Source organism: Kryptolebias marmoratus, linkage group LG11, assembly GCF_001649575.2.
Source record: "Kryptolebias marmoratus isolate JLee-2015 linkage group LG11, ASM164957v2, whole genome shotgun sequence".
NCBI classification, from domain to species: Eukaryota; Metazoa; Chordata; class Actinopteri; order Cyprinodontiformes; family Rivulidae; genus Kryptolebias; species Kryptolebias marmoratus.
Window position 1 is genome coordinate 1,385,831 of NC_051440.1, and position 26,654 is coordinate 1,412,484.

Here is a 26,654-nt window from a genome sequence, read left to right on the forward strand (position 1 = left end):
GTAATGGAGACGAATTCGGCAAAACCAGTGTCTCTCGCATCTCTATTGTATTCACCAATTAATTCTTCGACGGTTGCCTACACAAAGAATAGCGTAGTTAAAACCTCTCTTAAGATTTGGACTCAATTTCGGCGTTATTTTGGTCTACAACTCCTTTCTCCATATGCTCCTATCGCGAACAATCATGTCTTTTCTCCTTCTCTCATAGACAAAACCTTTGTAACTTGGTCAAACCTTGGCATTCGGACCTTTAGGGATTTATTTATTGATGGCGTCTTTGCTACCTTTCAACAACTCTCTGCCAAATTTACTCTCCCATCTCGAGATTTTTTCAGATTTTTACAGGTGCGCAGCTTTGTTCATAGTAATTTCCCCACTTTTCCTAGGCTGCCTGCGGACTCTGACCTTGACTCCTTGTTTGTCCCCATTCCTAGGATGAAAGGATCCATTTCAATTCTATATACCCGCATTGCCTCGATCCGCTCTAAGTCCTTATGCTCAATCAAGGCCCTCTGGGAGGAGGATATGGGAGAGGCTATCCCTGACGAGCTTTGGTCACGTATCCTAATACGGGTACATAAGTCTTCTATTTGTGCTAGGCACTGTCTTCTTCAATGCAAACTTGTGCACCGCATTTACTATACCAGGGCTTGTCTGTCAAAATTTTATAGCACTGTTTCCCCAGTTTGTGATAGGTGCCAACAGTCTCCTGCAAACCTTATACACATGTTTTGGTTGTGCCCCTAGCTCAAGAGTTTTTGGACAGAGATATTTGGTGCTATATCTGATGTGGTTGGCAGAAAAATTGATCCCAACCCCCAGAGTGTTATGTTTGGGGTGTTTTCGGGGCCATCTCCTTTATCCTCTTCCCAAGAAAATTCTTTAGCCTTTATGACCATTATTGCAAGGAGGATAATTCTTCTTAAATGGAAATCACCACAACCTCCTTCTTTTATACATTGGTTGAGGGATACTGTTTATTTTCTTAGGCTTGAGAAGATTAGGATGTCACTACGGGGTTCTTCTGACAAATTTGCAGGAATCTGGCAACCATTACTACGATTGGTTGATCAAACTAATTTTCACTCTGTTCCAGTCTAGTTCTTTGGGTATGTACTTATCTGCTCATCCTGCGTCCTTTCTCTCGGTTCTTCCCTTTCTTATTGCTATATCTTTACTTTCCTGAGCGCAAACTGTACTTTTTTTTTAGGTATGTCAGAATACTTCTTAATTTTATTTAGTTCAAATTCTGGAAGTGATTGGAGGTTGTTTTGTTCTGCTGTGTTTGGTTTTTTTTCTGTTTGGTGTTTGTTTTTGTTCTTTTCATTTAACTTAAGGGAATTGTATGGCTTGTTTTATATGTATCGCATTGCAATTGTATGGCTATGCAATTCTTGTTAAAAACCAAATAAATAAAGTTGGAAAAAAAAAAAAAGAAAAGCTTGGTGTTTTGATGTCAGCTATTACCCTGCAATTGTCCCACCTTTTCAAATCACTTTATCATGAAGCAAATATTAGACAAAAACTTTCGCAAAAATGTTTTTTACTCACCACAAACTTGTTAGCTGATTTCCCACCTGACTGGTGTAGAAGAACAGGCATCACCAGACAGATTCTGTGAGGCTTCAGCAGCTCAGAGATCTGATCTGTTTAAATGACCAGAAGCATACACATGAACACCAGAGCTGCACCATACCGTATAGAATGGAATAAAATCAGTACAAAACTTATTAAACAAATGCATTTTATATTTGAATCTTGAATTGTGTGAAAATAAAATCTATATTATTTTATTACAATTTAATATCATAAACAATGTAGGTTTGAACATCTCCATGGAAACATGAAGCCTGTCCTTCTTCCACTTCGCGTCTCAGTGCGCGACTGAGTTCATTGAGCCATGGCTCCGTGGAGGCTTTGCATTGTTTTGTCTTAAAAAAGGCAATAACATCCAAGATGCCCAAGCAGACAGAGTTAAAATCATTTACGAGTTGATCAACATCTCTATCCATGTGATACTCCAGCGAGGGAAGCTGAGAGTCTATAAAAGCAGCTGAGAACTGCCAATTCATGAAGGAAATTAGTATTTAGTTTTGGCGGCCGGTAAAGCACCACACATAAGGGTCACATTTAATTTCCACTAACTGGGCTTCAAAGCTGGAAAAACTGTCCATTGGAAGCTGCCGACAGTTAAAGCAAAATTTGTAGATAACAGCAACTCCACCTTTTCCTAAGGACCGAGGGAGGCTGAAGTACCCGCAAGGAGAAGTTCAGAAATCCCCGGCTCAAAGCCATATCTCAGTGAAGAACAAGAAATTAGCTCCTGTGAAGTAAAAATAAATCATTCAGGATAAAAGTCTTATTAGCTAGAGATCTAGCGTTAATAAGGACTAAGTTGATAATCGTCTCATGCTTAGCCGCAGTGAAAGCCCTACTTAGAGGTCGGAGGTTGGTAAACTCCATGCCGTGCCCGACCTGCTGACATCTGTGGAGAAGTGGGACCACCTCTGGCAGGTGCACCCAATCCGTCGCCAGCCCAGGGACCACAGACACGATCCAGCGGAAGGAGGAAATGCAGCTCCCAGTAGATCGGGGATCCCCTCATATCTACAGTTGTCGCTATATTTTCTATAAATTCTATCAGCTACAGATGTTGATTACTCCTGATCCCATACTGATAATGACTAAGTAATAAATGTTTCTCCACAAAGTTATTGAGTTTTTTTACAAATATATTTTCAAGGATCTTAGAAAACTGAGGCAACAAAGATGCAGGTCTGTAGTTTGACAACATATGCGTATCTCCATTTTTATTAATAGGAACCACTCTATCTTCCTTCATTTTATCATAACAAATTCCTAATAAGGTGGCACAGTGGAACAATAGAGCTGTTGCCTCCCAGCAAAAGGTTTCAGCATCACTTCCTGATCTGGGGTCTTTTTGGGTAAAGTTTGCATATTTTTTCTTGTGCTCATGTGGATCTATGTTGGGTTAGGGTTAGGGTTGGTTCCTCCCATGGACCCAAAACATGCATGTTAGATTAACTGGTAACTAAGTTGTCCCTAGGTGTGAGTGAGAGCGTGAATGGTTGTCTGTCTCATTTGTCTCTATGTCTCCCTCTGTTGGACTGGAGACCTGTCCAGGGTGTCCCCCACCTCTCGCACAGTGACTGCTGGAGATAGGCACCAGCTCCGCCGTGACCAGGTAAGGAGAAGCGGGTAAAGAAAATGGAAGGATATTCCTAATAAAAAAGATTTTTTACATATACATAGGGTTTTAATACAGAAATTACTTATTTTATGACTGACATCTAAATTATTTGAATCTTACTTTTTTATTCAAAATTTTTATTAAGGTTATCATAAACAAACTTTACATTATTAATTTACTGTGTTGAATATTTAAATTATTTTGCCAAATCTGGATCTACATTACAGGATAATTATTAAACTGACATAAACCAGGGTATGTATGAAGAGCAGAACCAAGAACCAGACACAGAAGCAAACTAAAGGTAAGTGATTTTATTTACAGGTACAATATGAAATGTACATCCAGGTAATCGTCAGGGAGATCTAAAACAGGTGAGGAGGCACAAGGTGAGTCTCAGGTATAGAATTGTTTGTGGAGTTAAGAATTGATAAATGACTGTTCTTCTGTCAGAGAAGCAAGGGGCTGTAGATTCTACCCAGAAGGCATGATGCTCCAGCGAAGATCTGAACCCAAGTGGAGCATTAAATACAGGTGTTGCTCATCACGGAAATCAGCCACAGCTGAAGAAGAGAGTTACCGGAACAGCCAGCAGGGCGGAGACCAAAACCAGATCCTCACATAAACTCATTTACTATTTTCTGTAATAAATCACTATAACTCTCTGTATCCTTACACCTATTATGGTGTGACATACAAATGTATGACTAGTAGGAAAATGACTGTAGGCATGTAAAACATGAGTTTTTCCAAGTGAGAAATTGATATCAGATATCTCTTATGTTCATTCTAGAATGTACCCATGGATCTCTGCAGCTAAAAACCCAACACACATGAATGGAAAAAAAATATCTAATTGGTCCTACTGGAAAAATAACGTTTAAGATGTCTAAAATGTTAGCTGTGGAAAAGACAAATGTCATTCTGTTGATTTGAAATATTCAATTTGACTAGGGAGAACCATGTTATTATTATCTGCAGTACATATTCAGTTGGATTTTAAATGTAGTCTTTTGATTTTTGAAGTAATGTTCTGTTGTATAGTTATCAGTAACTGTGAAAACGCAATTACAGAACAACCATGTCTTCTGCCCTACGCTATCACAAAACAGAACATAAATGCATTCTCTGTGCAAACCTAAGAACACAACATCTCCCCTGTTACCCAAACAACCTCATTCACTTAAAGGTGAACTGAAATCAAATCTCTTTCTCTCTCTCTCTCTCTCTCTCTCTCTCTCTCTCTCTTGCTATCTATCTATCTATCTATCTATATATATATATATATATATATATATATATATATATATATAGTCCAAAACACTCACACAACATTCCAGGGGCCCATTTTTCTGACCTAGAACTTAAATAACTTGTTTTTAGCATTTTAGTTAATAATTTCCAAAGTGGGTGATTTGTGGGGTGGATATGCCATCCTAGGTTATTGATGTGTGCTGTGCCCCTAAAAGAGAGCTAGAAATAGAAAAAGAAGCCTTCACGGTAGTGATGGATATACAACCATACCAGTTTGAACCTAAACCGACTGCTGGATCTTTGTAATCAGATGAAAACTCTTCAGATTTGGATTCTGATCACAAGAATGGCCGACAAAAACAACACGCATAATGACTGAGTTGGGAACAAGAAATGGTGAGAACCGATTACCCCCGAATCACTGTTATGACATCAGTACTTGACATGGCAAATCAACATAAAGAAGGCAGGAGAGAGCTAACATTGCTAACTCAAAGCTAACTTGCTAAAAACATGAATGCATTTCAGAGTAGCATTTATGAACTAATCAACAGCAGTTTCAGACTATGACATTTGTTTAACCACATGGATTGTTTAAATTTTTTATCAATAACAAACTGCTCTGAATCACAAACTGATCTCAGGGTGTCGGCTTGTAAGCAGCTCACACCTTTTAACAACAGCGCGTTCACGTCGCATTTGAAGTAAAACTTCTCTCCATTTGCCTTTCTTTTAAAATAAAAATAGTAGGCAAAAGGTCCTGTTTTTATCTCTGAGATCAGGTCCTGTTCAGAATTGTCAGCTGTATTAGTGGTGCTGAGAGAAGAGGCAGTCATAATGTTCTGATTTCCTGGTCAGTACAGCTTATCATAATTGAAACACATCAGTCTAGTTGACCAGCGTGCAATTCTCATGTCAGCTTTTATTAATTCCTTTAGTGCTTAGCAGAGTGGGGAGGGCTTGGTGATCAGTTCTGAGTGTGAATCTGTGTCCTTCATAAGTAAAGATTTACCTATTTAGCTAATTTAAGCTTATTTTTGCTAGTATTTTATTAATATTACTAGTAGTAGTAATATTACTACTGCTGTTGTCAAATTTTCTTCTCATTTTACTGTACATTCTGGAAAAATTACAGTTTATGATTAGTATTCACCAGTTGGAAAAAAAAAACTGGCAGCAAAGTTTTAAAGTATCTAGTTTCTGTTTTACTGAAAACAAAAACATCTCAGTCATAGGAGGAGTGCTGCTGTTTCTCACTGCTTTTTCCAAAAATGACTGCTATAATGCATTTATTTCCTGTTCTCTCTCAGCTGACTCAGCTGCCATGCTGTTATTATAAGACCTTTAACCTAGTGGCTTAAAAAATCATTTTCAGTTTGCATCCTTTTGAGAATATCAGTTAAAACATAAAGTAAACATTCAAATTTGATAGTAAATGCAATAGCAGGTATTGCTGTGATGTCACTGTCTGTTTTGACCTATGGCCAGCAAGCAGAAATACTGCTCAAGCTGAAGAAAGTTATTCAGAGCTCAAATGAAGAAAAGTGACAAGGAATAAATGTAAACAGTGAAGATCTGCTGACAAAGAGTACAAAGCAACTCTAACTTTTTTTTTAACATTTGTTTTTCCAACAGCAACAGCTCATCTCTTCCTACAAGAGTCAGTGTTTGAGTGAACATATTCAGTTTCTTAAAATCTTAGTTGCTTTCTAATTTTTCACATTAAGATAATTTTACATTTTTTAAACTTATAGTAGAAGGAATGAACAAAATAAATAAATGGGTGTTACTCTTGTACTAATACAGATAGTAAAAATGTGCTCAAAAAAAGTTAATCAAAGGTGTTTTGTGAAAAAATAGTCAGTTAAAGGCCTTGCTCTTCATGAAGGAATGCATGTCCCCCACTGCCTTTCATGCCAGTTTTACAAACTCTCCAAAGGAAAAACATTATCTACTACACTACAAAACTAACCTTAATAGATCATCTATAGAGTCTAATAATTTCTTTAGATCACAGTCATACACCAATGGGACACATCATAGGCAGCGAGGGGTTCAGTGTCTTGCTCAGGGACACTTTGACCTGTGGCATATTGGTGGAATTGAACCTCCAGCTGTCTTGTTGGAAGATGACTCAGTGGTTAGACGACTCAGCCACCCAGTGGTTAGAGCAGTGTGGTCTGTCTTAAGTGAGCAGAACATTCATGACGTGTGGATGCCCTCATGTACCCACTGCTTTTAACATCAAGCTACAGTGATGCCCAGCGTGTCTGACAACTTTCCAAAACAATCACTCAGCTTCACGCAATCCCACAACGGAGCCTGTGTTAGACTCCAGGTGGGACTGGTAATGCTGATGCTGGCAATACTGTTTAATACATCTGCGAAACATCTCCTGTGTCTGCCGATCTTCACTCACTGTTTCACTGACTGTCAAACAGTCCAGTAACTGCCTGATAACACAATCACTCTACACATGATGCCACCACTTATGTCATCTGGTGCTTGTTCTAGATATCTCAGTTCTTTGTAAATCAAATCATTTTCAGACCCATCATTGGTCTGGATGTGGACCAAATCACATTTAAATCTGACCATTCCCTTTCTTAACTTTTTTCTTTTAAACAAATGCAGTTCTAAGGGATTGTGGGTGTTTTTCCTTGTGTTGGCACATGGCCACTATAAGTCAGAGATTAAAGGTTTATTGCTCTTAACCACGGCTGACCTGATTGAAGTTTTCTTCTGTGCGTCTTATTTCTGTCAGATTCATCTCATGTTTATTATCCACCGTAGTTTCTTAACCTATTAAATTCCAGTTGGACAGCAAGCATGCTTGTTATCCAAGGTTAGATTCTGCAACACAATGAGTGTTGTAGACAGTGTGGAACCCCTCTCAGTCATTAGACATTATTAATAACTAAAAACCTAAAGAGAATAACGATTTTACAGAAATGTGTTGCAGTTGTTGTTTGTCAGAAACATTGTTTCCACCCTGCAGCCTGAGTCACATTTCCTGAGTCAGGTTACTGTTAAAGTGGAAACACAGCAGTACGTCGTTTCTCATCTGCTGCTTCTGACTGGGACAAACACTGATGAGGAGGAATTTATGACTGCCAACTGTTTTTACCTCTCTGTGTGGGTCTGTTTTACAGATAATTACCTGAAATTTGGTGTGATAGAAACTGGCAGTTATGCTCACCTTCTACCTCGAGCAGTAACAGATCGTTAAAGATAAGTTTTTGTAACTTTGCCATTGAATGCACGCTACAACTGACTACCTTCTGGAGTCAACCCGAATCAAAATGGTCACCACAGTCAACTGACCTAAGAAAACACAAAAATGGTTGTAATCCAGTTAAAATCGGGCGTTCCCCAACACTTACTCTAAGTGTTATGTGCTGTGCAGAATTTTGGATTAAAACTTTGTCATTAACTTTTGGAGTCAACTCTGTCTGTTTGCAAAATATCTAATTTTAATGAAACTCTCAAAAACATAACCATTGAATGCAAATTTACAACCATTTCATTTCGGAGTCAATCCAATTCAAGATGGTCACCACAGCTAATCAACCTTATCCAACCCAAAAGTAAAATTTAATGTGGTAGTAGCTAAGAGTCTTTAAGAGTCATTCCCAACACATACTGAGGGCTAACATATCTAAAAATCACATGTAATGTTATTTTCATGGTTAAAAAAAACAAAACAAAACTCTATCACTACTCAACAAAAGATAATCTTAAAAAAGCCTAATGTGGGCTGATCTTACCCTGCAGCGTGTGGGAGATGGTGTCCATGTTGTTTACTGCTGAAGAGATTTCAAAGACTGGAGCTGGGACCCTCTTGATGGGAAAACTGGGGCTTAGGAAGTGACACCCAGTCTGAAAACAACCTGATCAGATCAGTTTTTTGAAGATGAGATGCAGAAACAGCTCAGTGGAAACACACACACCTGCTCTCTGCCTGCAGCTCACATCTGAATAACCACTTCCCACAGAAACACACACACTTATGTTCATCCTGCACATACGTTTAGCTCATGAGCTCAAACACACATCCTGTTCCACTTTAAGAGTAACGAGCTGCTGTCAGGAACTGTTCAGTGAGGTATCAAATTTCTAACAGAAATTTGACTCTATTAAATTAAACAACATGTGTCCATCTAGAAGCCTTTAACTTTTACAGACAGGGTTGGAGTTGTTGTCTTTACTTGTGAGTTTGCTGTTTGGCAAATTGATGATCTGTGAGGACTGCAGCCAATACCAAGGTGTTATTACAACCTCTGACCACCAGGGGGCTTCAAAACCTTTTTATTTACGTTTCATCATTTTTCAGACTGCTCCTATTACACATTTACCTTGGACTTTACTAATTACTATATTACCTTTTTTATTGCCCACTGCTGAAGGCAAAATCAGTGTAATAATGCTTTTGCTCGTGTATGCTCCAATAAGTTTAAAAAAACCAAAGAAACTGGCATTTTATTCTGTAGCTGAAGACCTGTGCCCACTTCCCATAATCATCCTCAGCTTTAAAACCTGGTCACTTTCTCCACTTCCCCGTTGGTTCAATGTTTCTGGTATGTCCCTTGCCTCACCTTTTTGTTGTGTTTGTATTTTGTTTAGTTTAAGTTTTGCTGTCTCGCCAGCCTTTTGTTTTTGTTTGTTTATCTAAAAATAAATTTTTGTTTAATTAAGATGAGTCTGCACTCAGGGTTCATCACGCTCTCCACGGATCCTGACAGTAACATGACAAAATGTATTTTTTGTTGCTCTTAAAACTAGCTTTAACAGTTCCTGAAGGTTTACTGACAACATCCTGATCCTTTCATTTACCCACCTGCTCAACAGGAACACAGCACTTTTTGTTGTTGTGTGTTTTATAGAATCAGAATCAGATCACAGCAGAACAGTGACATAAACCACTGGTGTATACAACACTGGTCTTCTGAGAAATTTCAGAGGAAACAGTTTTTTCTGATGCAGTGTTAACAGAAATTTTCCCATTGTGGTGGGCTTCTCTGAACTGATGAGGTTTTCTGTAAGGTGGGCGTACAGACACATCCAGTGATGCCTCGGCTCATTATAGCAGCTCAAAGGAAACCTTTAACACAGGAAACTTTATGATTTCTGTTGTTTCTGGTTTGTTCTCTTCAACAGTTCCTACTTTACATCTCTAATAAGCCTCACTCTGTTAAAGGAAAGAGGCTCAGTTGGAGAAAAAAAAACGATGAGCCATTTATTTTAAAATACCATCGGATTCGGAGTCTCAAGCCAATACTTGCATTATTTTTGCATTTTATTACAGCACAAGTTTGCAGATTACAGACCATAACCACAATAAGGTTATAAAACCATTGCCATCATGTGTTTGACATCTTTGTAGCGCAATAAGAACAACCTGTGTTCATGTTGTTCCTCAAGTTTTATCTTTAGTAACAAGGAAACAAAATCTGCCAGGTGATGAGAAGCTTTGTTTTATCCAGCTCAGGTAGTCCTTTCAGGTATGTTGTGTTAGGAGGGTAAGACATACTGTAGCATCAACAGCTCCAAAAGGTTTTCAAAACCTTTCTTCTGTCCCACAGCATCTTTATAGATTCACATCCAGCTGGCACAATGGCGCTTTAACAGCCTAAATCTTGGAACTCCACTCTCCAGTTTTTGAAGTGAGAAAGCTCCATGAGTAGGCCAAATGTCTTCAACTACAGAACAGAAGTCCAGTTGTTTTGTTTTTATTGTTTGGATTGATTGTCCTGGATGACAGAGAATCTACAGCAGCACAGAAGGTGTACAAGTTCCGCAGCAACTTTACCATAGCTGGGCTGTCTTTTGTAACCTGGCGTCTCACTGGGTTTCGACTGCTGGAGACTAACGTTAGAAAATTAACACATTTCAAGAAGGACTCTCCAAAAAGTCTCAAAATGTTTGTGAGGGTTCTCAATCTACTCACATGAGCCACAGAGGCTCGCTGTCTTGCTGCTTGAATTCTTTATCAAATTGTTTTAGAAATGCTATCAAACCAGATTATATGTGAGCTATGACATGTTATCTAAGGATCAGAATCATTGAAACAGTGGAAACTCACCTTTGGGAACAGAAACAAAACTTTTGTCTCAAAATAGTTGCAGAGTTGTTGTGGGCATCTTGATGGTTTCTGTAATTCTAGAGCACTAGAAATATAATTTTTTATGAATTTCCACCTGTTTACCTGCTCCTGTACATGTATGTATTTTCAACATGACGGTGTGAGCATTGTTTGTTTGCAAAATAAAATGTGCATCAAAGTATTTGTGAAAAAAGAAAGCCCCCTGTAATCGTTCAGCTGGAGTGCAGAGCTTCCCTTCAGCTTCACAGGTTTCCTCCCCAAGTTCTCCTCATGACACCCGTGTTCCTTTTGGACAGGTTTACCACATCAGTCCAACTAACCACCTCCCACTGTCCCCGGAGCGGGTCACTCTTACACAGGCTGAGCACTTGACACCACTCTGGGCTCACCAGGTAAGTGAAAAAATGATAAAAGTAGTGGCACCTAGACTACAGCTGATTGGGTAATAACAGGTCTGTGAGATGAAGGGGGCCAACACAACCTCACTGACTATTAACCTACATTTTCTTTATTTTCTCCAACTCCTGCAATCAGTATTTAGATACACACCACCACAGACTCTCAGTCCAGGTGGATGATTTAGTCTGAACTAACAAATGTGTTTCACTTTTTGATAGATTCATAAGTTTCACTGGTTATCATTTTAAATTGCTGTGCAATGTTACATTAAAACAGATAATTACAGGTGGGGAGACTAAAGCAGGTGAACCAACAGGAAGCAGACTAATCAAAAATATTTTGACCAATTAGTTCGCTACTAAAATAAACAGTAGTTTCAGCCATACAAATAATAAGAATCAGCTGACCGACATCAGGAGTAAAGCAATTTTAATCAAGAGTTATGGATGACTACAGGCCACAGAAAAAAAAATCATGTCTTTTTATTTTTGTGGGTGGAGCTGAAGATGACCAGGCAAATAAAAATTTGTTGACAGTACAGAAAGAATATCAATTTGTCAAAAACCTAAAATGGACAAACATCAACATTAAAAACAAATGTGATGGAAAACACTTTGACTCTTAAGGCAGAAAATGATTTACTGTGATCAACATTAAACACAAGGAGAAGCTTACAGAAACCAGAGACAAATGGACTCCAACTTTGTCCCCATTCAGTTCTAACTATTTGTACATGGTTTTAGAAAAGCAGACCTGGTTTTAGAAAAGGGTGGGTTCACCCTTTGGTGTGAACCCACCAAAAGGTCTATTATGGATGCCAGTGAAGGGGAATCATGATAGTTATCAGTCTACATGGAAAAATCTACATTCTTGATTACGAAGGTTTAAGTCTCATCTTGTTTCCTAGTTTTGACCCCCTACCGCCTTTTGCAAAGAGTAGTGATGAAAATATTACATCTTCAAGAACTCAGATCACTATCAGTTGTCTTTTACATGAACAGACATGAAGTCGATTTGCTCTTATATGACATATAAAACTAGCTATCAAACTGCAACAGACATCATATAGAACATTATTTTTTATGCTTGATAGGAAAGAACAATAACACCAAAATAAATCAAACTAAATATCAATACATCAGAAAAAAATCAAACTAAACATTAATACATCAAAATAAATCAAACTAAACATTACAATAGTTTTTGTATCAGTGAAAATATTTGAAATGGAGAAAATGATGAAATTCGTGAATATATTTGAAAGCACAATTCTTTGTTTTAAAGTGTGCATTCCCCAAATCTAGTTTTAAAAAATGTTTTTAAGGAAGACTTTGTAACATCTGTTCAGAGACTACAGATGCTGAACAGCCATTTGGCTTAATCGGGAACATTTACAGTAAATGTTTAACACGAACTGACCCTATCAAAGAAACTAATAAACTAGAACGCCTCGCCCCTTCCCTTTTAATTTACACCCCAGAAAGGATCCCAACATCCATCCTTCCAGGCTAAACGAGCAAAGCGGTAAAGCTAGTATATCACTGGGCTGGGACTGTTGGAGACTCAAAATTGTGAGGAAAAAAGTGACTTTTTCATTGAAGTCTCCATAAGTCCTGAATGTTTGGGACCAAATGATCAGCTGGGTGGCCAATTTCTAAAAAACACGCCCCGTTTCTGTGTGCACATCTTGCAAAACTAGATTTAGACAGTGCACATTATTTTGTTGCCAGCCTCGGGACTGTTCTTTACCCACCTCAGCATCCGCCCCGATGTTCACGATTTAATCTACTTTAGAAACAAATATAGGCAGATTTGGAACAGATTTTAACAATAATTATTCATCACTGATGTGTTTTTTAGACCTTACATTCAGAGCTGTAGCCTCAGATGTTTTCTGTCCTAATGAGAGCTGCGGGTGTTAAAATATAGCTCTAAAATGACAGAAACTACATCGAGAATGGTTGGAGACGCCCACGTCGACTCTATGGAAATTTTGTAAGAAATACTTTGAACATGGTCAGAACTTAGGCAACAAGACTGCAAGCCTTTGCAAGAGACACAAGGAAATGATGGACCTCTGGGATCGTTTCGAGACATTTCAGACTCCCTCATGAATGCTGTGTGCCAATTGGTCTCAGCTCAGTGAGATACTGGCTTACAGAGAAAGGTTGAAAAAGGATTCAGTCTCAGTAAGCAGCAATGTGCTGCTCTGTTTCTACTAGGTTACTCTTTAGTGTCAGTCCCTCCAGCTTTAACAAACCAGCATCAAGCCCCTGGTTTCTATGGTGGAAAATCTTCACCCAGGTGGGGATTAAAATACACATCATGTTACTCAGACCAAACAGTATTTGTGTGTGTGAAGAATTTAATCAGTGTGTGGGTACAAACTGACACAGGATGTGGCTTTGAGTAGGAAGAAGTAGCAAAATACACCCAGATTATTTCAAATTGAGAAAAGCAGTGAATATAAGCACAGAAGCAGCTGTGCGCTAAACATTTTATTCATTTGTGTCTGCTTGACTGACAAACAAAATGAGTTGATTTAAACAAATATTAAGATAATGTGTGTAAATATTTACATGCAGCTTTTTGTACGCAACGTTTTTTTTTGTCATTACCATTTTTTAGGTTATTTCATTGATTAAAAATGGCTGCTATGACATGCAGATGTGTGTGTGTGGGTGGGGGAGCGTTCACCGGTCCATCATACTCAGAATCATCTCTGGTGTCAAATCTCCGTTGGCAGCAGCTGCTGTCGCTTCCTCGCTCACAGAAAGCTCCACAGTCTCCACAGTCTCCACCCCAACATCACATGTCACCTCCCCCTCCACAGTCAGGGTCACTCCCCCTGCTGGGGCATCGCCCCCCTCCTTCTTCAGGATGATGTCCTCCACCACCCCAGTGCTCTCGTCCTCCACCTGAATGATGGCAGCAGCTACGCAACAAACACGGCATGTTAGCACACACTCGTGAACATTTGGCACAAGTTCCAGTGAAATACTCCTGAAGACATCAACGACACATTTAAAAAAAAAAGAAAAGCAAGAATATTAGAAAAGTAACGACAGCTCAAACACAATCTAATGGGAAAAACAACACAAAAAACTTGACAGTTTTAAACTAAGATGGTGCTAAAAATGATAAAGTTTTGGTCAAACCCTGAAAATAAAAATATGCACAACAAGGCAAGATCTTCCAAGATAAAGCAATAATAATTTTATTATATATCATCATTTTTTTATGTTATTTTCCTTTTAATTCTGTGTACCTTTATTTGGTGATTTTTGGATGCAGACACAGTAACACATTTCAGAACATAGTGTACCATGTATGAATGTGCAGGGGACAAAAAAGAAACTTAAGACGTGTTTGAACTCTGAGGATGTGTTGGGAATGACTCTCAGCTACTACCAGTAAAACTTTGGTTCAGTATTTGTATTTTTGACTGAGTTAGCCACTTTGTGTTTTCTAATGTTGATTAGCTGTGGCGGCCATCTCGAATTGCACTGACTCTAAAAGTGAATCAGTTTTAAATGTACATCCACGGATTACATTCTGAGAGTCTTATTAAAATCCATTCAGTGTTTCATGAGATATTTTGCTAACACGGCAGAAAAATGAACACACTAACATAGTCAAAAACATATTGCCACTCACCCTTTAGGCAGCAGGCGATAACAATAATATTTAGTTTTATGCTAATTAGATTTACCCTCACAACCCAATTTATTTTAGAAAAAAAATTTAATATCTGCTAAAATAAAACAAGCTGGGGTTTGACTAAAATGGTGTGATACCAAAAAAAGATAAGATTGTGTGACTCATTACTCAAGATGAAAGAAATCAAGCAAAACTGATTTTCTGTGAAAATGTCGTGTGAATGCTAAGCGCTGAATGACTTTGCTGAAATAAGCTAAAAAAAAGCTGAAAGTGACTTGTTAAAGTTCTTAGCTAAAACCCAGAAATAGTACAACTCTAGCTAAAAGCTAAATGTAGCAAAACACTTGCAAGAAGTTACAAGTACCAAAGTGCTAGCCAAAAACTAAAAATAATAAATTGCTAGCTGAAAGCAGCCAAGGGTTAGTTAAAAGCGAAAAGTAGCAAAAGACTAGGTATAAGCTAACGGTAGCATAAAAAGAAAAAAAGAGGAAGTATGCTGAAGCAAATTTAAAGAGAACAATATTTCTGAAGGAACTAAAGAGATCTCATATATCAACCAAGAGAACCACAACGATAATGAGATACTCTGGGACACAATAAAGGCTGTGATCAGAGGCAAAATAACAGCCATTTCCTTCTTCCAAGAAGAAAACCAGACTAACTCAGCAACTCACAAATTTGGAGGACAACTTAAAAAAGCTGGAAATAGGACAAAAAAATTTTTTAAAGGAGGAATCCTTTAAAATCCTAAATCTTAAGAAAGAAATAGACAAAAGAAATACAGAGCAAATACAAAAGAATCTTTTTTTTTTTTTACAAAATAGCTCTACTATAGAACCGGAGGACAATCATTGAAACTTTTATCAAATAAATTACGAAAACAGAAAGCAGACAGACGATACACAAGGTAAGAAATTCCAATCAAATCAAGTAGAAACTAATTTGGAAAAAACTGTAACATTTTGTAAAATACTACAAGGGGCAATATAACACAAAAACCCCAAAGGAAGGATGACTCCTTCACAGTCTCTATTTTCAATACACCTACCCAAGGTTACAGACGATCAAAATGACAAACTGATATCAAAACTAACACAAGAAGAAATAAAAGCTGCAACTGGAAGGTTAAAGGGGACACCCTTAGGGACTGAGTTTTTTTTTCTAAATGGTATAAAACTATAAAAGATTTATAAATTCCAGCAGGTGTTTAAATGAATACTGGAAAAGAAAACAATACCTCCTTTAAGGAGAGAGGCAATGGTTTCAGTTATTCTCAAAGAGGGGAAGGACAAATTGGACTGTGGGAACTATATCGTCTAGTAAGGGTTATAAATGTAGACTAGAAGTTACTCACCTCAATTCTGTTAAAGAGACTAAAAATGGTCTGACCAGATCTAATAAAAAGACCAGACTGACTTTATTAGATTAACAAACTGCTGGAATCAAAATCAGTGGGTTTTAAACCAACTTATTTTATCTACAGAGAGAGATGAAGCAGGGATGTTGTGTATCACTGCTCCTCTTCACCTTGTTTATAGAACCTCTGAGCCAATGGAGTGGACAGACACCAAAGACCAGATGTAAAAGGAGTAACAAGTATCCAGAGAACAAAAACTGGCTCTGTTTGCTGATGACCTCAACCAACCAGTTTTGGTATGTTTCTGTTGGCTGAACACAACCAACATAAACATACAAAAACTGATGAAGATGCTAAAGGAAAATGATCATTATTCTGGGTACAAATGTTTGCCCGTTAAAATACCACATAACTAAGTCCTTAATTGGTACAGATTCAAGGTTTCCCCCAGTGGCTTTACAAGACCGAATATGGTAAGCATGTTTTGTGCTTAGTGAAAATATTATCCATGTTTACCAGTAAAATGATGCTATTAAATTCAGCATTAGATATGTTTTGTGTAGTGATCCAACATGCAGCCTGTGCCACAAAAAGCACAGTACAGTACAGCATCTGTCTGTTTTTTTTTTAATTCTTTATTTTTGAAGTATTGAGAAGATTACAATATCACAATTTCAGTTTATGACCAATACAGAATATCTTCTCTTTACATTTCCATTTACAAAAACAAAAACAAAACAAAAAGATGGAACAAGGGGGTATTATTTTGGAAAACAAAACAAAAAAACTTTACTTTTTGTATATAATAGTAAGTAAATTATACACCAAGTAGACACTGAAGAATTAGCCCTCTCTTTTCCAATTCTCAACATTCTAGTATTTTTGCATATTGTGTTTTGTTGACATAGGACACCCATTTGGACCACAAGACGGTAAACTTGTTCAGTTAAAAACGAATTAAAAAGGTTAATCTTTCCATCTGATAGATTTCATTCACACACTCTATACATTTTTCCACAGTGGGAGGCTCAGGCTGGAGCCAGCGTCTGGTGATAGTTTTTTTTTACAGGCTGTAATTAGTATTTGAAAGAGATATTTTGCGTTGTCAGGTAGGGATTTGTGTCACCTAGAATAAAGATAGTGAATTTAAAAAGTATTCTTATATTCAAGATATTTTCGATATTTTTGTGTATTTCTATCCAATAATGTCTAATTATTGTACAGTCCCAGAATACATGCCAGTGGTTGGGTTCTGTGTTTCCACATTGCCTCCAGCACTTACGCTCCCCTGCGGTACAATACATTTTCTGTTTTGGTGTAATAAAAAATCTGAGCAGACATTTCCAGTTAAATTCTCTCCATGAGTACGAATTGGTACATCTCCAAGCTGTCTCGCAGTAAACATGCCAGTCGTCTTCTGTGATTCCCATTTTACTTTTCTTTTCCCATTTTGTTTTCACATACAAAGTTGAATCCGTTTTTTTACTCATCAGTCCCTTGTATAATCGTGATATAATTCCTTTTTTAGATTTTGCCTGATATGCCGTTAGTATTTCTTTAAGCACTGGTTCCTGCTCATCTGTATGCCTAATAATTTCCTGATTAAGATAGTGACATACTTGTAGGTATCTATAAAAATCCTGTCTTCCCAAGTTATAAGTTGTTTTAAGTGTTTGAAAGTCTTTAATTTGTCCTTTATCCATTAATGAGAAGTGTGTTGTTATGCCTTTAGATATCCAGCTACGGAATCCGGTATCTGTTTGGTTTGGTTTAAAATCAGGATCGTAAGCACACCACCTTATAATTCTTAGCGTGTCATGTAGTTTATATTCCTGTTTAACATCCATCCAGATTTTTAATTGTGATTTTATCCAAGGATTTTCAGTTTTGAGTTTAATCTGTTCTAACTCTTTATTCCCCAAGATTGCCTGTAGGGGGGCATCTGGAGTAAGAGCTAATTCAATGTCCTTCCATCGGGCATTATAATTTTTATTACAGAGGTTTATCAGGGGTTTAATTTGAGCAGAGTAGAAGTAGTTCTTTAAATGTGGTACGTTCATGCCCCCTTTTTCTTTTGAGAGCTGTAGTGTTTTAAATCTAATCCTCTGCTTTTTTCCAAGCCATATGAATCTGGAAAGCATTGTGTCCCACTCTATAAATTGCTTTTTTGTAATTTCTACCGGTAGGGCTTGAAACAAGAAAATAAATCTTGGTAGTAAGTTCATTTTGACAGATTCAATTCTTTGGGTTAAACTCATGAAGGGGGTGACAGTCCATCGTTGGATGTCCGATCTGATTTTGGTTAGAAGATCCTCATTACGCTTAGCTATAGTGGTTGTATCCTTGGGGATCAGAACCCCGAGGTATTTCAACACAGTTTGGTCCCAATTAAGTTTTAATTCGACACACAAAGATTTTGGTGGATTATAAGAAAATGTCAATATCTGCGTTTTTTTCACATTCAATTTATATCCCGCAAATTCACCAAAGTTGCTCAAGCTCTGAAATAATGTAGGCAGTGATGTGTTTGGTTCGCTTATGTATACCAACACATCATCCGCATATAGCGCCACCTTATGTTCATCACCTGAAATGTTTATACCTTTGATTTTGTCAGTTTGCCTTATTAGTTGGGCTAAAGGTTCTATGTAAAGAGCGAACAATAAAGGAGAGAGTCCACATCCTTGTCTCGTTCCCCGTTCTAGTTCAAAGGTATTGGACAGATGTCCATTGATTTTTATCCGAGCATTTGGTTTTGTGTATAGTGACCTGATTAGATCAATGAAATTGGAGTGGAAACCAAATTTCTCAAGTACTTTATATAGAAATTCCCAGCTTACTGTATCGAAAGCTTTTTCAGCGTCAAGGCTGATCACTGCAGCTGGTGTTTGGTGTTTTTTTAATGTGGTTCAGAATGTGCAATGTACGACGTATATTATCATGGGTTTGTCTCTGTGGGATAAAACCCGTCTGATCGATATGAATAAGTTCTGGGAGTATCTCCTGTATTCTCCTTGAGAGGATTGAGGTGAATAGCTTATAATCAATATTAAGAACAGAGATAGGTCTGTAGGAACTGCAGCTGAGACTGTCCTTTCCTTCTTTTGGAATTACAAATATTGTAGCCTGTTTCCATGTTGGTGGCATTTTACCTTCTTTCAGTGCTATGTTAAAAATTTGAAGGAGGAATGGTGATAACTCTAACTTAAAATGCTTGTACCATTCGGACGGGAATCCGTCCGGACCAGGAGATTTGTTTCTTTTCAGCTTTGTGATAGCGTAGGAGAGCTCCTGCTTTGTGATATCAGCCACTAACCTTTGATTCTGATCATGTGACAATACAGGTAGGTTAAGTTGTTCCAGGAATTGTTTAATTTGTTGCCCATCTTTTAAGCTTGGTTGTGTATATAATTGTTTATAGTACGTTTGGAAAGCTTGTTGAATTTCCTTTTGTTTATATACACACCTCTTAGAATTTGGGTCATTTATTTTGAATATTGTGTTGTCTGCTTGTTGTAATTTTCTCCCTAAGAGTTTAGCAAATTTAGCCCCCGATTCATAATATTTTTGTTTAGTATAAATCATCTTTTTTCGTATTTCTTGTAAATACATAGCATTAAGTTTATTTCTTAATATTTTTAGCTTTATACTGTGTTCTGGTTTTAATTCTTTCTTATGTTTTGCCTCAACCTCTTTTATTTCATTGTTTAATTCTGATAGTTTTGATTGGTTTGCTCTCTTTTTTTGGGCACAAAAATATATAATTTTACCCCTCATAACTGCTTTAAGTGTATCCCAAACTATTTCTGGACTAACTTCTCCATTATTGTTTTCTTTTAGAAATATATTTATGTCAGATTTTATTAGTTTTATAAATTGGAAGTCATTCAGTACACTCGTATTTAATCTCCATAGTGTACTTTTAGGGTCCTCATCTAATTTTAAAGTTAATAATAGGGGGGCATGATCAGAGAGGTCTATATTGCCTATTTCACAGTTACAAACCTTATGGTAGTCTCTTTTGAAAGTGAAGAAATAATCTATTCTAGAGTATACCGTATGTGCATGGGAGAAATGAGTATAATCACGGCTTGTTGGGTATAAACTCCTCCAGATATCTATAATACCGTATTCTGACATGAGAATTTTAATTTTCTTTTGTAAAGATGTTTGGGGGATTTGTTTTGAAGAGTCCAGCCATGGATTGAGTCTTATATTCCAATCTCCTCCACAAATAAGTACACACGTTGATTGTCCCACTAAATCAAACAGTTTTTTGTAAAATGAAGTCACTACCCGGTGGAACATATACATTACATAGTGTTACATTGACTCCCTCTATTCTACCCGTTATCAACGAATATCTTCCTTCTTTGTCGTTGGTTTCAGAAATAAATTCAAATGGAACGCTCTGCGATATTAAAGTGGCAACTCCCCGTCTATGACCGGACTTATACGATGAGTAATATAGTTTAGAGAAGCCCATCCTTTTTAATTTTTCATGTTCCTCAGGTGTAAGATGTGTCTCTTGCAGCATTGCTATCTGCACCTTTTCCTTCTTCATTTTAGACAGTATCTTAGTTCTCTTCATGGGGTTAAGAACCCTATTTACATTAAATGATGCTAATTTTAAGGTTTGCTTATCAGCCATGGCTACTTATGTTTCTTTCAGAAAGTGTCTCCTTACTGAACAAAACCATTCATATTTTTTCCAGACTAAAAATAGGATGTACCACCCACTACAATAACAGTGAAACACGAAAATAAAAATATAATAAAGTCCTTAACAGAAGATTTTCTTCCAGAACAGAGGTTCTAACAAACTGAACCTTAAAGGAGCTGAAGATGTTGGAGCTCCAGTCAGGGGAAAGCCCACTCGTCGTGTACGGTGGGGCCCGCTGAGTTGGCTGTGTTGTAGTTTTAGCCATTGACCAAGAGTCTGTGCTTCAACCATTAAATCTATGATTAGTCTGGAGTAAACAAGGGTACAGCAATAACACTCGAAGGAACCGATTTCTGTTACCTTATGCAGATCCGATCGCATTTTCTTCAAATAGTCACTTACAGGTGGGAGGTTGATGCCTGTATTCCTGTAGCTTTTCTTTAATCCTCCGTCGGGAGTCCTCGCCCTCCTGGGTTTGTGCGCCGCTCTGTGTTTCCGTCTCCCGGTGCCCAGCGGTCTGCCAATATGAAAGCTGCTGTAGCTCCTGCTGGATCGGGTTGACCGGGGGATGGATGACCGTGACCGGGAATCCCCGTGATGCCATGTCCGATGTCGCCTCCGTTGCGGTCCGGTACATGCGGGTCTCCTCTCCGTAGAACACGCGCAGCCTTGCTGGGTAGGGGGTTTGGAACTGGATTTTTTTTCTCCTTCAGTATCTTCTTTATTTGATTATACTCTGCACGTTTCTTGATAATAGCTGGTGGATAGTCGTGGTCGACGTACAAGCGCTCATTGTTGTACTGTATTTGTTTTTTCTGCCAGGCTCTGCGAATAACTTCCTCCTTAGTTTTGTAACTCGCAAACTTTACAATGATCGAGCGAGGCTTTGATTGCGCATTGGTGGCTATGGGGGCCAGCGCTCTGTGGGCTCTTTCAATTTTGAGCTCCGCATCTTGCGGGAGATCCAAACAGTCCCGAAGCAGTTTTTCTGTGAAGTCCTCGATGTTGTTACCCTCAGCCTTTTCGGGAATGCCATAAATCCTAATGTTATCTCGGCGCGCGCGGCCCTCCTGATCAATGAGTTTAGCCTCCATGTTGTCCTGGCGCTGCAGAAGTCATTTAATTAGAGATGACGCCGCCTGCATGGCTGGTTCTATTTCTTCGATTCGACCCTCTGCTTTATCTAACTTGTCGTTTGTTCGTCGCTGGTCTTGTTGGATCTCTAGAAGCTGCTGCTTGTTGTCCCGTCTGAAATCTCTAAGTTCTGCGAGTATGCTATTCAAGCTAGCCTCCTCCATTACCCCCTCCTCGGCCTTGTGGAGCGGGGAGCAGTTTCGGTTGCTTAGTTGTTCGTCCTCATTAATGGTCGCTGCACCAGTCGTTTTCCTCCGTCGTGAGACAACCCGAGCCTCCATCTTCAGTAAAATCTCACTTTAAGTTAAATATAATTTGTTTTCGGGTTGTTTTTGTAAAACCGTTGATTAGCACTGAAGTTAAGCTGCCGTCTTGGTCATGAGCCGGAAGTCCTCTCGCATCTGTCTGTTTTTTATAGTTCTGTTGTTATTCATCGGCCTTTATGTGAGACGTGTTTTGGTGCTTTGTTTGCACTTTTTCATTTGTTATTTAATTTATTTGTAAATGTGAAAATTTGGATTTGAATTAGGTGCAAACAATTTGTATTTATTTTAATTGTATTTTTTTTTAAGTATTTCAAAAGTGCCTTTTTGTAAAACTGTAGTTGTGTAAATATCTTACAATATCACATAATAAATAGCCATATTTTCAACTTTCCTTTTTTTTTAAAACTAAATCACGGTCGGCCAGCAAACGGCCATCTACCACTGGGCTTAGCCTCTTTTCTGGGGGAAACCCTGAGATTAATTGCAAGATATTGTGGCCAGGTAAAAAAAAAAAGAGCTAGGATTAAATACAAAACTGCTCAGTTTAAAAAAAAGGCCTCCCCCAGTTAACTGGAATATGTGCTGCCCAGTTGAAACCATTAATCTGTTTGTCTTCACCAAACTATGAAACCAGCCAACCAAAGGAAGCAGCACGAACAATGGAGATATAGGAGGGTAGAACAAATTTCTGTTTCATCCACTGATATTTTTTTTCCTTGTGTTTGTTTAGTCTGGGTGCATTTTAATGAAACTCTCTCTCTTTGGATTTTAGAGATCCTGAGCTAAAATTTGTTGTGACAGTAGCTCATAGTCAATTCCAACACATTGTCTAAGAACTAACTCATCTTGTGAGATCTAATCATGCCATTTACATGGTTTGACCAAAACAGCTACAACGCAAATTCTTCTCATAATAAGATTATTTTATCCTAAAACCAAAGAGATTTTTGACTTTTACTCTAAAACTCTGGGATAAAATGTGATATGTATTGTTTTCAGGAAAAGCTGAGCCTTTAATTTTAGATCTGCATTTAACCATGTCTGCTTTAAAACAAGAAGTAGGGCTTCAATCTCAGGTCTAAACAAGCGCTATGGAGTTCCACTACACCTGATTTTGCTCTCTCATTTTATAAAATAATCAGGTGTCCATATTTGTTACAATCATGGGCACCTGACATGGGCACCAGGATGGCAGGTCTGGACAGCGATGTGTAACAAAACAAATTTAGTTCAGTTTTACCCACTTTATCCTAAACCCAATCACAGTTCTGTCAGCATTCTCACCAGCAGCAGGTGTTTTGGCAGCCATTTTTACTGGCTTGCTGGGAGTTGGAGGCTTGAGGCTGTTCTTTGGGGGTCGGCCTCGTTTCCTCTTGGCTGGTGGCTCATCAGGGGCTGGTACTGGGATGGCAGCAGGGGCTTGATCCAATTCCATGCTTTCTGGTTCGTCCTCTTCCTGTAGCAGTGCAGCTTCTTCGTCACCCTCAGCTTCATCGTCCTCTTCTAGTTCAGGCTGATCCTCCTCTGAATGATAGTAATAAAAGGCAAACAACCATTAAACAATGTGATTAGCAGACAAAGAATTGGACCATAACTCGCATACAGCTTTAAAAATACCACTGTCATCCTCATCTCTCCTGCTTCTCATCTTCCTCTTCCTTCCTCGCCTCCCTTTCTTTGGGCTCGAACCTCCGTTTTCTGCATCCTCCACTTCACCACTACAGTTTTCAGAGTGGCGAGCCATGGTGTTCTAAAAGAGAAATAATAATAATAAAACATTTTAACAGTCAGTTGATTGTAAAAAGTTAGAAGTTATTCATAATTAACTGACTCAGATTAGGAACCCTTAAAGGTACAGTTCAGTTTTTCTGAAGAGGTATACTTAAAACGAAAAGATGATCCTTCTGGACTATGAGGTGCGCACAGCGACAGCTGCCACTGTTGGGAGGGTCTGACCCCCCAATACCTCTACAGAACATCACTTTAATAAATTTGAACTATTTTTGAACTACTTTATGAATCCTTCCAGGTGAGTGTCCTCACTCTGCGTGTGAAGGTCTTGTTACACTTGGGGCAAACAAAAGCAGTGGGGACAAAGTTGGGGTCATGGTAGCGCTTGAAGTGCATGTCCAGGAGCTGCTTCTGTCTGAAGGTCTTTTCACACTGGCTGCATGCGTACGGTTTCTCTCCAGTGTGGGTGCGGCGATGCATTACCATGTGGCGCTCCTAGACATTGGAACATGAACACATAACAGAGTTTAACAAACAGTAATGATTCATTTTTCAAATGTCAGAGAATGAATGCTAATTAGCCCTGTAAAAGCATCTTCAAACTTTACTCTAACAATGTAAATAAACTACATCTAATATATTAGCTCTCAGTGATTCAACTTTTTATGTCTAGTTGTTTTAATTGAACTTCAATATTCTGTTTAAGGTTCCATAAAAAGTGACGTGCCACTAAATACTGACTGATGTCTGGTTTAAAGTTTTCAGTCTCAAAGGCAGATTATAGGAGATCACGTGATACAAAATCTACTTTCACCAGGTTGCTATAAAAAAGAAAATGTATTCAAGTGGGGATGTAACATTAAGCTTAAGTCACGGTAAGGGTACGGTACAAGACAATAACACCTTCCAAAGTGAAAATACAGAAAAATATGTGGAACACTTAAACTTCTCACACTAGCGGACTGCTGGAAGACATTTCTGGGCTTTTCTTCCATTTTTTATTTAGTGTTTGTAAAGTGTCTTCATTTGCTTTGAATGAAACAATTAAAGGTAATGCCGTTTTTGACACAAAAAAATCTTACATTTCTGTGGCACAATTTTTGTGTATTACTGTCCTAAAATAAGGTTACATTAAGGATGAGTACAAACAAACCTGGCGGCAGCAGTAGTCACACATGTCACACCTGAACCTCTTCTCATTCTTATGGGACTTTTGATGTTGGATCAGAGCGTACCGCTCATGAAAAACGGCATCGCAATAACGACACTTCTTTCCAGTCTCAATGAATGAGTGCTGCTTACGGAGATGCACGCCTTGAGAAAAACAAACAAACAAAAAACAAATAAGAAAAGTAAAACAATAAAAAAGCAACAACACTTTTTATCTCAAGTGTGTACTTTGTGTATTTTACCCAAGTCACTCTTGCGTGCGATCACTGTGTCACAGTGTGGACAGTGGAATTTGGCCACATTTTCTGTGTGTTTCTGCAGAATGTGCATTTTCATGGTTCCACTCTGGGTGAATCGGGCGTGGCAGATGTAGCACTCATAAGGTTTTTCTCCTAAGAACATTATTCAACACAAATAAGAAGTTACTACTGGGGTGTAAATGTACAAAGGTACAAAAATTCACATTGTGACGTTCTGGTACAGAAGTTTGGGACGAGTTCAGGGAAGTACACAACAAATACATCTAGAAGCAGACACACATTTTATTTACCATATTTTCCGGACTACAATGCGCACTTAAAAGCCTTCAATTTTCTTAAAAAAACGACAGTGCGCCTTATAATCCAGAGCACCATATATATGTAAGAAGTCATGTTTTAGTACGACTTTCGTAAACTACAAAGTTGCACTGCTTGCAGCATTAAGGCTCAGTTATAGTCACGCACGGCGCGCAAACCTGAGCAAGCGGTGTAGCCGTTCATACTTGACGCTTACATCGGTGCAGTATCCTTCTATGAGTTTTGAGCCGTTTGATTATCTTTGTGATCTCTCATAGAGCGATCATATAAATGCTGATATAGGAGAACCAGCTCCGCTAGAGCACCAAAATCATCCATTTTGGAGTGGAATGGAGCGTGGAACGCACGGTCCGCGAAAAGTTACAAAAATTGGGAGGTGCATGACGATCCGTCTCATAGTCTGGTGCGCTTTATATATGATAAAAGTTTGAAAATGGACCATTCATTGACAGTGCGTTTTATAATCCGCCCTATAGTGCGGAAAATACGGTAACTGCACTTTGCCAACAGCAATGACAGAAAAAAAGCAGAGGAAGATCCTACTATTTTCTTTCTACTTCACACTTTCATGCATGTAACCAAAACGTCTCTCTTGCAAGCCAGGCAAACAAAGACCTTAACGACTTTTCGGTGGAAAGGGAGTGGAAATAATCTGTATTTGAACTGCACAACTGAGCATCTCATGCAGTTTAAAGCTTGAAACACCCAACTCTCCAGTTTTAAACTGAGAAAACACCCCAGGTAAGAAGCAAAATGTCTTCAACTACAGAATGGAAGTCCAGTTTTTTTTTGTTTATATATATATATAAAATAAAGCATGAGTGGTTATTTCAGTATAACACATAAAAGCTGCTGTTTGCTTTTTAAATCAGCTGTGTGGGAAAAGCTTCATGGTGACAGAGTGTTTACAGACAGCAACAGCAGAGGGAGCTGAGAGGTGCAGTATGGTAAGCAGTTATGTCATATATTCCACATGATGAAAAGTTCACTGCCAGGACATTTTTGTATTTAATCATTGTTCCATATCAAGAGTCATTTTTCACACGAGCACTTAGCCTACCAAGAAGCTAATGGGTGGATGCTTTGAGTAAGAAACATGAAGACTTGGAGGCATGCTCTAAGGCAGCG

At 38.3% G+C, this 26,654-nt stretch overlaps 2 protein-coding genes across 7 annotated transcripts in view; both read right to left on the reverse strand.

The window, feature by feature from the left end:
• carmil2 (capping protein regulator and myosin 1 linker 2) overlaps positions 1-8,500 on the reverse strand; it is a 163,495-nt gene extending 154,995 nt beyond the window's left edge. For 3 of the 5 annotated variants that reach the window (XR_001809029.3, XM_017433904.3, XM_017433903.3), the window contains exons 1-2: positions 8,233-8,453; positions 1,552-1,646 (exon numbers count right to left, since the gene is read on the reverse strand). Coding sequence is in view for 4 of the 5 variants with exons in the window: in XM_017433904.3 (XP_017289393.2) it covers positions 1,552-1,646; positions 8,233-8,260 (123 nt within the window). In the remaining variant the exon portion in view is untranslated. Of the gene's footprint in view, positions 1-1,551; positions 1,647-8,232 lie in introns of all 5 variants that reach the window. The other 2 variants (XM_025010032.2, XM_017433902.3) reach the window with 2 other exon arrangements.
• Positions 8,501-11,379: 2,879 nt separating this feature from the next.
• The window catches only part of LOC108246394 (transcriptional repressor CTCF-like), a 29,726-nt gene continuing 14,451 nt past the window's right edge, over positions 11,380-26,654 (reverse strand). Inside the window, exons 11-16 of one of the 2 annotated variants that reach the window (XM_017433911.3) lie at positions 25,191-25,340; positions 24,932-25,092; positions 24,091-24,273; positions 23,665-23,797; positions 23,332-23,571; positions 11,380-13,902 (exon numbers count right to left, since the gene is read on the reverse strand). In XM_017433911.3, coding sequence (XP_017289400.1) covers positions 13,661-13,902; positions 23,332-23,571; positions 23,665-23,797; positions 24,091-24,273; positions 24,932-25,092; positions 25,191-25,340 — 1,109 coding nt within the window. In that variant the 3' untranslated portion in view covers positions 11,380-13,660. Of the gene's footprint in view, positions 13,971-23,331; positions 23,572-23,664; positions 23,798-24,090; positions 24,274-24,931; positions 25,093-25,190; positions 25,341-26,654 lie in introns of both variants that reach the window. The other variant, XM_017433912.3, reaches the window with a different exon arrangement.